Source organism: Abramis brama (genome assembly GCF_963993115.1).
Source record: "Abramis brama genome assembly, chromosome: 23".
Taxonomy (NCBI): Eukaryota; Metazoa; Chordata; class Actinopteri; order Cypriniformes; family Leuciscidae; genus Abramis; species Abramis brama.
Window position 1 is genome coordinate 31260765 of NC_139985.1, and position 14267 is coordinate 31275031.

Below are 14267 nucleotides of genomic sequence, written 5' to 3' on the forward strand. Positions count from 1 at the left end.
GTGTCTGAGTGAGTGAGTGAGTGAGTGAGTGAGTGTGTGAGTGAGTGTCTGAGTGAGTGAGTGAGTGAGTGAGTGAGTGAGTGTCTGAGTGAGTGAGTGTCTGAGTGAGTGAGTGAGTGAGTGAGTGAGTGAGTGAGTGAGTGTTTGAAGAAATGTGAATGTTTTCTATTTGTCTGTATCTGTTTTATAATGTACTTAGAAATGCCCAACCAGGGACAGGAGTTGAAAATTAGCATTAATTAGCTATAAACTCTATATGCTGCACATCAGTTACAGGCTTTGTATTGTAACTATGTTTGACTGTATAGTCCCTGTTAAATAAATAAATAAATAGAAATAACGGACGGGTTAAATATCATTGCGTGATACTATTTCAAAGTGATTTATGTCATTTTGACTGATAATAAATTGTATTTACCTGTGAAAACAAACCTGGATTTGAGGAGAAAAATTAGAGATTCTTCGTGCATTCCAGTGAATTATTAATGGGATATATCGTAATTTAATCGGGAGAACAGAACACAAATGTGCAGTATATGTTTATTGTAATTCTATTACAGTGGAATGCAAAAGGAAAAAATAAAAGAATCATGAGGAAAAGAATCCAGCGACTGAAGAGAGCTCTTGCCACAGTAGATATTTTTGTTATAATGTCACATTAAAATACCAAGTGTTACGTTATTCTCATGATGTCTGAAAATAACACATGAAGGGAAACTGACAGATAAGCTTTATTAATAGGGCAACCTTATGATTTCAAATGATTAGTTTCAGTCTTTTTGAATGGAAGTTCCCCAAACCGGAAGAGCCACCCATAATTCAGAGCGTCAGGAATAAGGTGGATATAGATAACATGTAAGGGCAACACAGATGATGCGTCATGTAGATATAAGCTGTCAATCACAGCAGCATCTCTAAACACCACACAGATTCAAAAGGGATTCGAAGGGACCTGAGAAAAAAACGCTCTGATACATCGACACACACACACACACACACACACACACACACACACACACACACACACACACACACGGAGAGAGAAACATCAATAAAACATGGCACTTCCCCAGGGCAGGCTGGGAAATGATTGGGCAGAGATGTGGATCACACACACACACACACACACACACACACACACACACACATTGGTATTCAGCACATCTCTCTCCTGCAGCAGAAGAAGAGCTGGTGACTCCACAGGCTCACGGCGCCCCCTGTCAGTCACTGCAGGAACCACAGCACCAACTGGGTCAGGCTTTACGGGCCTTGCACACTGAGCGCAACATTTCCGCATTCGTCATTCGGTGGCTCTTGTTTAATGACCTGCTTTAAGGTCGAAAGCACAAAGTGAGCCATATCTATAGTCCTGTTATTCTGTCCCTAAATTAAATTATAATTAAGACTTTTCTAATACCATTTAATATATTAAAGACTATTCATGGCCTTACATTTTATCAAACTGAATTTAAGTCTTTTTAAGGACCCCGTCGCCACTCAGAGTTGTTTATGCTAATGATCTTTCAGAGCTATATCTATAATATTTTTATCTAGAGCTAAAAGTGCTTCATTCAAGACTTCTGTGTACCGTTACACCCATGACCATTTAATGCATATATACGGTGCGATTTGCTACCCTCCAGTCTAAACACTTAATTAAAGAATCCTGAAAAAAACAAACTGTTTTCAACATTGATAATAATAATTAGTGTTTTTTTGAGCATCAAATCATCATATTAGGATGATTTGTGAAGGATCATGTGACACTGAAGACTGGAGTAATGATGCTGAAAATTCAGCTTTGATCACAGGAATAAATTACACTTTACTATATAGAAATAATAGATAATAGAAATCTTAATCGTAAAAATATTCATAATATTTAACAATATTAATAGGCTTTTTTGTACCTTTAATCAAATAAATGCAGCCTTGGTGAGCTTAAGGCGAGACACTACAGGTGAATAGGGTACATTGTTTAACTAGCAGATATCACCATGAAACTTTCCCAGTTGATTACCTACATTAAGATGAGAAAAAAAATGTATTACAAGTTGTAATTTAATGTTTAAATATGCAAATTAGGCAATATCTAATTAAATATGCACTAATTTGCATACATTTAAAAAAAACGAAATCTGAGTATTGGATAAAGCCAGGTTAAAAATATTTTTTCATTGTGTTCACATATTAGATGGGAAAAAAATGACAGAGGGATTTATGGATATCTACTTTTGTTATCCTGCAAATCAGAATATACTGTCAATAGCCTTAAAAAATGATTTTCGCCATGTTTTTTGGAATAAAATGTTATATAAATCTGGCTAGGAATAATATATTTACAAATCCCTCTGTAAATGTCTTCATAATATAACTAGGTACAAGACTGGAGAGTTTGGTGTATATCGGTGCTACTGAAGTGGAGATTTAGGACCTGGAGAATGAGAGAAAAGTCATTTTGAGAAAACGGGCTTTAAAGATTTATCATCAGCCAATGAGATCGCGCATTCAGCCCTTTTACTTTCACGATTGGTTTTTGGTAAAAAGGAAATGACCATATTTGGATCCGACAGCATTGTACAGGAGAGAGAGAGCTTTCCAGCGGTGTGTGTGAGGACAGGGAGCGGACAGAGATCGCGGAGCAGCGGGACGATTAACAACGCCAACTTTTGTTGAATTTATGAGAAATCTACAGACGCAAACAGACGAAGTGTAGTAAAATAAAGACCTAAATGTGTATTTCGGACTTTTTTTCACCACAAGTCTGAAAGAAGACATGTTATTGAAGACAAATATCCAAAAATATCAAAATTGACCAGTAAAAAACAAACAATGTTTTTGCCTGCCGTGTCTCGCCTTAAAACATTAGAAATCGCACCGATCCCAGACGTCTGAACGGCAGTGCTTGAAGTCTAATGGCGATCCAGTTGTTAATGTATATAATAACTTCATTTTTGTTTCCACATCACTGCAGATGAAGCGCACCTTTGACCTTGACGTAGCTGAGGTCGGGGTTGACGCAGAGGGCCAGGTTGCTGGGAAGGGTCCAGGGTGTGGTGGTCCACGCGAGGAAGCTCACGGTCTCGTCCTCCACGAGAGGGAAGGTCACGATCACAGACGGATCCTGCACATCCTGAGGAGCAGATCAGGCACTTTACACAGATGAACACCGCAGACGAGTGAGGGCATGCAGAACAGCAGAGAGCTTCACACACTTTCAGCAGGGCTGCACGATACTGAAGAAAAATGCAATAATGCGATATTCGATATGCGATACGATAATGCTTTAAGTGTGTAAAATAAACTTAAATTATCTTAAAAATATATTTAAAATTATTATTATTAATGTTTCACATTCTTTTTGTGACAAGAAAACATCCCTACAGCTTCTGACAGTGAACATCAGTGTTTTACTGTAGCGTAAGAAGTGTTATTTTAACATCAGTGTAAACCACGGGGTTCAGGGCTTCAGGTTATCCTACATTAGGGTTATTTAACAACACAAACTGAATAATCAAATGTAAAAATAAACACTGCTTTGTTTTCACTGTATGAATTAAATATTGATTCTTATTAAAGCTACAAAAGTTATTCAGCCGAGAGCAGCGAGTGATTTTCTCTCTGTCTTTTGTTCATGACCCCAGTTATTGCCGCTGCGATAAATACATTTCTAATATTTCGATAATTTCGATATATTGTGCAGCCCTACTTTTCATCATCATTACTCCAGTCTTCAGTGTCACATGATCCTTCAGAAATCACTCTGATATGATGATTTGATGCTCAAGAAACATTTATAATTATTATCAATGTTGAAAACAGATATACACTTTTTTATTCAGGATTCTTTGATGAATAGAAAGTTCCATTTCATTTATTTGAAATATAATCTTTTATAATCTTTTATAACATTATAAATGTCTTTACTGCCACTTTTGATCAATATAATTCATCCTCGCTGAATAAAAGTAGTGAATAATGTTACAAAAGCTTTCTATTTCAGATAAATGCTGTTCTTTTGAACTTTCTGTTCATCAAAGATCCGGTGATGCCTTGGAGAACATCAGTGAGCTCAGCATGATCTTGACCTTGTAATTCTGATTGGCCTCGAAGTTGGAGAGCGGTGTGTTGCAGGCGGTGGAGAACGGCATGACCTTCACCCCACGATACACCAGACCCGTGTCGAACAGCTGCTTAAACACCCACCTGAAACACAACACAACAACCCTCGCGTCACGTCACGTGTGTCCAGCTGCCATTATACAGTACAGGTCTAAAGTTAGGAAACATTACTATTTTTAATGTTTTTGGAATAAGTTTCTTCTGCTCATCAAGCCTGCATTTATTTGATCAAAAATACAGAAAAAAAATGTAATATTGTGATATATTATTACAATTTAAAATAATTGGTTTTCAATTTATTATACTTTAAATTATCATTTATTTCTGTGATGCAAAGCTGAATTTTCAGGATCATTACTCCAGTCTATCACATGATCCTTTAGAAATCATTCTAATATGAGGATTCATTATCAAAGTTGGAAACCGTTCTGCTGCTTAATATTTTTTCATAACCTGTGATACTTTTTTAGGATACTTTGATGAATAAAAAGTAAAAAAATGAAGCAAATGTTTTAAAAATAGAAATCTTTTGTAACAACAATATACACTACTGGTCAGTAATTTGGGGTCAGTAATTTTTTTTCTTTCTTTTTTTGAAATAAATCAATACTTTTATTCAGCAAGGATGTGTTAAATTGATAAAAAGTGAGAGTAAAGAAGATTTATATTATTAGAAAATATTTTTTTTATTTTGAATAAATGCAGTTGTTTTGAACCTTTTATTCATCAAATATATTAGGCAGCAGAACTGTTTCCAACACTCATAATAAATCAGAATATTAGAATAATTTCTAAAGGATTATGTGATAGACTGGATGTCACATGTGACACTGAAGACTGGAGTAATGATGCTGAAAATTCAGCTTTGCATCACAGAAATAAATTATTTTTTAAAGTATATTCAAATAGAAAACTATTATTTTAAGTTGTAATAATATTTCACAATATTACTGTTTTTTTCTGTATTTTTGATCAAATAAACACAGCCTTGATAAGCATTAGAGACTTCTTTCAAAAATATAAAAAAACTTAATATTTCCAAACTTTTGACCTGTACTGTATCTAATCAATGTAAATGCTGAAAACTGAAAGTTGGCTTATCTTATTTTAGGGATGAAATTTTAGGCCGATACCGATAACCGATAATTCTTTATATTTGAAAGCCGATAACCGATATATTGGCCGATAAATCTAAATCTAATTTTATAAATCATTTTTTGAGAGCATGATTACAAAACAAGTCTCATCATTAAAATCAATGTCCCAAACACACAATTATAATGTTCTCATTATAATTTTATGTAGCCGATATGACACACTTGTGCTGCACTTTACTGTATTTTCCTTTTTTGAAGTGATTCCAATCATATTACAAGCAATTCATAATCATCATGTTGAACAGTCGCATCTGAAGCGTCTCTGCTGAAGGAAATAATACATTATTTATCGATCTCAATTAATCGGACAGATTTTTTTATTGGGCCGATAACGATAACATTTAATATCGGCCGATACCGATATGGTGGCCGATATATCGTGCATCACTATCTTATTTATAGATCAAATGTCCTCTAAAAATACAATAAAAGTATTCAAAAATCACCCATCACCCAGTCAAACCTCACATATTTTTACAGACTGACTGGCTGATTTTTACAGTTTTTGCCGTAGTCACTCAGACGGTGATTGTTTATCATGTGCACATCTGTTGGTTTAAATGGTTTTCTGTCTTGCATTTTACCTTTTCAAATGATGGACTTCATTTTAAAAAAGTGGAAAATAGCAAAAATAAGTTAATGCAACCTATTATTTCTGTTAATAAGACAATAATTAAGTTATTAGGTTAAGTTATTAAGTTAATGCAACCTATTATTTCTGTTAATGAGACAATTATTAATATATTAGGTTATTAAGTTAATGCAACCTATTATTTCTGTTAATGAGACAATTATTAAGTTATAAGGTTAAGTTTTTAAGTTAATGCAACCTATTATTTCTGTTAATGAGACAATTATTAATATATTAGGTTATTAAGTTAATGCAACCTATTATTTCTGTTAATAAGACAATAATTAAGTTATTAGGTTAAGTTATTAAGTTAATGCAACCTATTATTTCTGTTAATAAGACAAATATTAATATATTAGGTTATTAAGTTAATGCAACCTATTATTTCTGTTAATAAGACAATAATTAAGTTATTAGGTTAAGTTATTAAGTTAATGCAACCTATTATTTCTGTTAATGAGACAATTATTAATATATTAGGTTATTAAGTTAATGCAACCTATTATTTCTGTTAATAAGACAATTATTAAGTTATAAGGTTAAGTTTTTAAGTTAATGCAACCTATTATTTATGTTAATGAGACAATAATTAAGTTATTAGGTTAAGTTATTAAGTTAATGCAACCTATTATTTCTGTTAATGAGACAATTATTAAGTTATTAGGTTAAGTTATTAAGTTAATGCAACCTATTATTTCTGTTAATAAGACAATTATTAAGTTATAAGGTTAAGTTTTTAAGTTAATGCAACCTATTATTTCTGTTAATAAGACAATAATTAAGTTATTAGGTTAAGTTATTAAGTTAATGCAACCTATTATTTCTGTTAATGAGACAATTATTAAGTTATTAGGTTAAGTTATTAAGTTAATGCAACCTATTATTTCTGTTAATAAGACAATTATTAAGTTATTAGGTTAAGTTATTAAGTTAATGCAACCTATTATTTCTGTTAATGAGACAATTATTAATATATTAGGTTATTAAGTTAATGCAACCTATTATTTCTGTTAATAAGACAATTATTAAGTTATAAGGTTAAGTTTTTAAGTTAATGCAACCTATTATTTATGTTAATAAGACAATAATTAAGTTATTAGGTTAAGTTATTAAGTTAATGCAACCTATTATTTCTGTTAATGAGACAATTATTAAGTTATTAGGTTAAGTTATTAAGTTAATGCAACCTATTATTTCTGTTAATAAGACAATTATTAAGTTATAAGGTTAAGTTTTTAAGTTAATGCAACCTATTATTTCTGTTAATAAGACAATAATTAAGTTATTAGGTTAAGTTATTAAGTTAATGCAACCTATTATTTCTGTTAATAAGACAATTATTAAGTTATAAGGTTAAGTTTTTAAGTTAATGCAACCTATTATTTCTGTTAATAAGACAAATATTAATATATTAGGTTATTAAGTTAATGCAACCTATTATTTCTGTTAATGAGACAATTATTAAGTTATTAGGTTAAGTTTTTAAGTTAATGCAACCTATTATTTCTGTTAATAAGACAATTATTAAGTTATAAGGTTATTAAGTTAATGCAACCTATTATTTCTGTTAATAAGACAAATATTAATATATTAGGTTATTAAGTTAATGCAACCTATTATTTCGGTTTACTAATGAGAAAATAACACTACTTTGGATTGATCCAAATCTCAGAGATGTGAATTCAAAAGGCATTTAAATCATCATAAGACCTTGGTGTTTGCCAAAAAACAGACATTCTGGATTCACAATAAAATCTCAGACCGGCTGTAAATATTGAAGTGACTTTCCATCCCCATGAGGAACAGCCAGTGCTGGCAGGAATCTTAAATCTTACCACACGGTCTCCATGAACCAGGGGTACAGGGTCTTGTAGTCGTTCTTGAAGTCAATCCAGCGGCCCATTCGTCTCACGGATGTCTGGAAAATCATAATCATACCAAAAACAAATCACGTCATTTAGGAGGAACTGGCAATGATGAAGGAACAGGTCACTTCAAAAATCACAATCCTGTCACAAGCAGCTCTCGAGCCCAAAAGAGCACATGACAGTCGTGCATATTCCTAGTTTTCTGAAGCTGTTATTCATGGATGACCTCTCCAATCAAAGGTCACGTTTGACATCATGACAACTGATTAAGACACTCAGGGACCAGGAACTCATTGCAGAAATTAACTAGCTTATCATAACTGTTTTCTGAAACTGTATATCTCTGTTGCATATCTGCTGTTCGATCATCGTCTATACATATACAATCACACACATACAAACACACACATGTATACACATCCAAAATAAAAGTTTGTGTTTACATAATATGTGTGTGTACCATGTATAATTATTTCGTATGGCAGCATGTATATATTAAAGAAATATATACTAAATATATATTTATACATATTTTATATTATATATAAAATATTTTATATATAAATAACATTTTTCTTAAATATATACATGCATATGTGTGTATTTATATATACAAAATAATTATACACAGTAAACACACATATATTATATAAACACAAACTTTTATTTTGGATGTGAATACATGTGTGTGATTGTATATGTATATATGTATGTATATATGTATGTATATATACAGTACAGGTCAAAAGTTTGGAAACATTACTATTTTTAATGTTTTTGGAAGAAGTTTCTTCTGCTCATCAAGCCTGCATTTATTTGATCAAAAATACAGAAAAAAATGTAATATTGTGATATATTATTACAATTTAAAATAATTGGTTTTCAATTTATTATACTTTAAATTATCATTTATTTCTGTGATGCAAAGCTGAATTTTCAGCATCATTACTCCAGTCTATCACATGATCCTTTAGAAATCATTCTAATATGATGATTCATTATCAAAGTTGGAAACCGTTCTGCTGCTTAATATTTTTTCATAACCTGAGATACTTTTTTAGGATACTTTGATGAATAAAAAAAAAAGAAAATAAAAAAAAGCAGCAAATGTTTTAAAAATAGAAATCTTTTGTAACAACAATATACACTACTGGTCAGTAATTTGGGGTCAGTAATTTTTTTTCTTTCTTTTTTTGAAATAAATCAATACTTTTATTCAGCAAGGGTGTGTTAAATTGCTAAAAAGTGATAGTAAAGAAGATTTATATTATTAGAAAATATTTTTTATTTTGAATAAATGCAGTTCTTTTTAACCTTTTATTCATCAAATATATTAGGCAGCAGAACTGTTTCCAACACTCATAATAAATCAGAATATTAGAATGATTTCTAAAGGATCATGTGATAGACTGGATGTCACATGTTTTCAAGTTTCAAGTTTTCACTTTATTTATCCTTAGAAAGGAAATTTAGGGTGCAGCAGGATATCTAAAAACAGAAACAGGATAAGAGCACCACCAGATGCCAACAACATTATAAACACAACACATCAACACAACACTGGAGACATTCCTTCCCCAGAACCAATGACAGAAACCAATACAATACACGATCAGTGTGTCATAATGAACAATGACAAAAGATATAAAAAAATATACTATATAAAAAAATAAAAAAAAATCATAAGATATCACCTAAGTGAATTCAGAGTCCTAATAGCCACAGGAATAAAAGAAGCCCTGGCACGTCTGGTTCTTAACATGGGTAGCCTAAAACGGCGACCTGAGGGGAGCAAATTAAACTCCCCAAAAAGTGGGTGATCAGAACAATTTAAAATGTGGTTAGCTTTACCCCAGACCCGTTTATCATATACATGTTGCAGCTGTGGTAGCTGTACCCCAACCACCTTAGAGGCAACATTTACCAGCCTAGCTAGCTTATGCTTGTGTTTAAATTATTACACACAATATGATTGAAAGGCCACTGTACCACACCACAATACAAAATGTCAAGACTGATTGAATAAAACACTGGTACAACAAAGTCATCAGAGTCCTACACACGCTTTTTACACGCTTTTTCACTTTTTTAAAGCATCCGCTCCTCGTTTGTGGAATGCCCTTCCAGAAAAACTCAGAGCTCCCAAGACCACGGATGTTTTTAAAAAAGAACTGAAAACCTTTCTTTTCAGAAAAGCGTATTTTTAAGTGTCTGTGTTTTTGTTTTTAATTATTTTTATCTGTTTGAGCCTTGTAGCACTTTGAGATTTGATGTCAAATGTATAGTGCATTATAAATAAAATAATAAGACTGATGAACTGCAAACGTGTGTGGCCTCTGCGCGAGTTCAGGGACGCTTGTGTGATGGCCTTCACTGAGACGTGGCTGTCTGACACTGACCTGGATTCTACCGTGAACATTGATGGTTATGGGGTTCCTATCCGTTCGGACCGTGACCCGGAGACGACGGGGAAGCGTCACGGCGGAGGTGTTTGCCTGTACATCAATCCAAAGTGGTGCAACGGCGCCACTGCGCGAACGGATTTGTTTACCGGACATCGAGCTGCTGTCGGAGTCTGTTAGACCATCTATCTGCCTAGGGAATTCCCCCAAATATTTCTGACAGTAGTGTACATCCACCCAGAGCAGAGACAAGATCCGCTTCTGATGTAATCTTTTCAGTAGCTCAAAAACTACAATCTATCTCTCCTGATGCCCCGTGCTTCTTTCTTGGTGATTTTAATCATGTTAACTGTAAAAAGTTGCTGAGCAGTTTCACCCAGTACGTCACCTGTCCCACTCGGGTGCAATTGAGCCGCGCCCCGTCCGATTGATCCTATTGATGTGACACTGAAGGCTGGAGTAATGATGCTGAAAATTCAGCTTTGCATCACAGAAATAAATGATAATTTAAAGTATAATAAATTGAAAACCAATTATTTTAAATTGTAATAATATTTCACAATATTACATTTTTTTCTGTATTTTTGATCAAATAAATGCAGGCTTGATGAGCAGAAGAAACTTCTTCCAAAAACATTAAAAATAGTAATGTGTCCAAACTTTTGGCCTGTACTGTGTGTGTGTGTGTGTGTGTGTGTGTGTGTGTGTGTGTGTGTGTGTGTGTGTGTGTGTGTGTGTGTGTATGTATATATATATACATACATACATACATACATATACACACATATATATACAATCACACACATGTATTTACATCCAAAATAAAAGTTTGTGTTTACATAATATATGCGTGTTTACTGTGTATAATTATTTTGTAAAATATTATATATAGAATATTTATATATAATATAAAATATGTATAAATATACATTTAATATATATTTCTTATATATATATATATATATATATATATATATGTGTGTCCGGCAAAGTGTGAAATTCCGGTATTGTATAGAATTCCTGATGTTTTTTGCAAAAAAACATTACCTAATTCTATACATTGCCTAGGCATTCTATAGAATGCCGGATTACACACTTTGCCGGTAACATATATATATAAGAAATATATACTAAATGTATATTTATACATATTTTATATTATATATAAATATTCTATATATAATATTTTACAAAATAATTATATATATATATATGTATACACACACACATTTTTTAAAGGTTTACTTTTTAAATAAGGGACAATAATGATTTGTGGTAGTTGACAATTGTTATTAAACCTGACACTCTTTTTATTGCACTAAATTATTGTTATACAGACACTTTTAAGAACTCCCGTCTGTAGTCTGTCGATTCAAAGATCAAGATTCACACACACACACACACACACACACACGCTCGTACCTCCCACTCATTAGCATATCTCATGACGATGCTCCTGCACTGCTTGTTGTACTCCGCGATCCCCATCTTCGCCACATCCTCAGGTCCTCTGATATTCAGCGTTTTATCAATCTCATATTCCTGAAAAACATCAACAATTACAGAGAGAAACCAAAGAAAGAAAACGCATTTGTCATCAATCAGTGCCTCTGTTCCAATCCTCAGCACACGCGCTCTTCTGATTGGCTGTGATTTTTGATTGATTTTGTCACGTCTCATAGTGATGTCACTGGGGCCAGTTGCATAAATATAGCCATTATGTTAAGACAGTGTCTTTAGATCTAGTATGACCCACTAGAAGTTAGATAGGGAGCATTTAGACTTACTTTTCAGTATCAAATTAGGCCGATCTACATTTTTATGTAACTGATTTAAAAGTTGTTAACAGTCTTAAAGAAAAAATGAGGTCTAACTTGTAAAGCTAGTCTAGGCGGTGTCTGCAACCGGTGTAGAGAGACAAATAGCTTGTCGCTGTGATCTTATCGAGTCTGGTCTCGAAACTCCTGATTGTGTGGGTTACTTTCGAAAACACTGGATTTCACTGAACAACAGTTAATGTGAAAGCGCTCTTTATGCAGTCTATATGCAGCAAACTTTCACAAACACAATATACAGCTACAAATGCAAATAAAATGCTTTTTTTGGGATAGAAAGATTTTATTGAAAAATATAAAAACATTTTTCTAACAACTGGCTAAGCTGTAGTTCCATATGGTTGCGGCCTGTTATTAACAAGTAAGATATTTTGGTCATGGTACGTGTTTGTTAGCATGACTGGAGTACATAAATTACCATGGTATTACATTACTGTACTTTTTTCCCCCAGTTTCTTTAATTCAAGTTCAAATTACTTTGCAACTGAAAATGACTTTGTGAAGCGGTCACTCGCATTTTTCACAGTTGCACAATGAAATACAAAGGCTACTAAGTTACTAAAACAGTATTAGTCAAAGAATACACTTGTTTGTTCACAGTTTGAACGTTCTTGTTTCCATTTGTTTAATTTGAAGATCTGAGGTGAATTATCCACTGTTGCTTTTACAGCCTCAAAGCTGGAGCACTAAACGATATTCAGAGTCACATGACACGCTTTAACATTAAATAAAGCACATAAACAGTGCCTGAGATTATCATCGCCACACTTTGTGTTTGTTGTTCCAGCGCGACGTCGCAGAAAAATAGAAACCGTTTCTAAAATAGAATTGTTGCATAAATCAAAAGTGCCTAATGTTGCTGAATGAAATGTTGAACCCAGGACTGTGCAAGCATTAGGGGTGTTGATGAACTCGATTTACTCCATTAATGCTTTGATCATTGTTCTAAATCTGATCCTGATTTTCGTGATTTTCTAAGGTTTTTGCTCAAAATTTTACTTTTTTTATGAATTTGCAACAGGATGGACATACAATATTAGTTACTAATACAGAATGACATAGACAAAGTGAGTTTCTAACAATATACAAATCATTAAAACTTAGTGAAGACTATTAATGGCCACTAGTTATGAGAAGCATTTATGAACCTCTTGTCCAACAACAGACAACATTTAATAACATGCATTTACTCCAAACTCACTTCATGAGGACAGCTGAGCTCCTCCTCCTGTGAGATGATGAGCTTCTTACACAGGATAAGGCAGTCGTGTATTTATAAGTCATGTTTAATCAAAGCGTTTCAATCTTCTGTTTACTCAGCTACAGCGATAGGGATCTCCTGGAATGATGCGCATTATTGTACTTCTGCGGCAGGGCATATTTAGCGTGTTTGCATGAGAGCGCCCTCTGGTGTTCAGATGGTGCAGCGTTTACTACCAATCAGCCGCACTCCACCGACAAGCTGCGCAGAAGATAATCGCAGCCTTTGCCAAATCGCGTTTTATTGCGATTAATCGTTCAGGCCTAGCGCGTCGCGTGTAGTTAGGACAAGGTCTAAGTGGCGTTGAGTGATTCTCACCACAGGCAGGCCGTGACAGTCCCAGCCGAAGCGCCGGTCCACGTGGAAGCCGCTCTGATGGGCAAACCGGGTCACGATGTCCTTGATGGTTCCGGCTAGGATGTGGCCGTAATGAGGCAGACCCGTGGCGAAGGGCGGCCCGTCATAGAAGGTGAACCTGAAAAACAAATCGACGACATTAACCTACATGTATAAAAGACATGTGGAAGAAGGGAACGTTAGGAAACTGATGATGTCACACCCAGAGTTGGGAGCAACTCATTACAAGTAACCTGAGTTACGTAATCAGATTACTTTTTCAAGTAACTCGTAAAAACAATGCATTATACAGATGTGGCCTTTAAAAACGCGCGTTTTCTCCCGCGGCATTCTGCAATTCGTCTCGCATAGTCTCGCAGAATTCTGCAAGTGCTTTCGGGGGGCCCTACTTAAAAAATCCCTCAATGTGTTTCGCTTCACAGAATATCCACCAGGTGGCGCATAAAAAAACAACTTTACATTCGATTTTTTTATTTTACTTCACATTACGTCATGATTGTGAGAAAACATCCACAATAAAATATAAATTATAAATAGTAAATAGACACAAATATTTACAGTAGGCTACTGTATTATACAGACATTTGGTGCAAAAGGTTCATCAAAGTTGTCTTAAGACAAGAAGGGCTATTGG

At 33.7% G+C, this 14267-nt stretch overlaps 1 protein-coding gene across 1 annotated transcript in view; it reads right to left on the reverse strand.

The window, feature by feature from the left end:
* Positions 1-14267, reverse strand: part of iars1 (isoleucyl-tRNA synthetase 1) — a 157503-nt gene that overhangs the window by 130962 nt on the left and 12274 nt on the right. Inside the window, exons 3-7 of the mRNA XM_084100950.1 lie at positions 13595-13751; positions 11603-11722; positions 7746-7828; positions 4089-4206; positions 2986-3133 (exon numbers count right to left, since the gene is read on the reverse strand). Coding sequence (XP_083957076.1) covers positions 2986-3133; positions 4089-4206; positions 7746-7828; positions 11603-11722; positions 13595-13751 — 626 coding nt within the window. The remainder of the gene's footprint in view (positions 1-2985; positions 3134-4088; positions 4207-7745; positions 7829-11602; positions 11723-13594; positions 13752-14267) is intronic.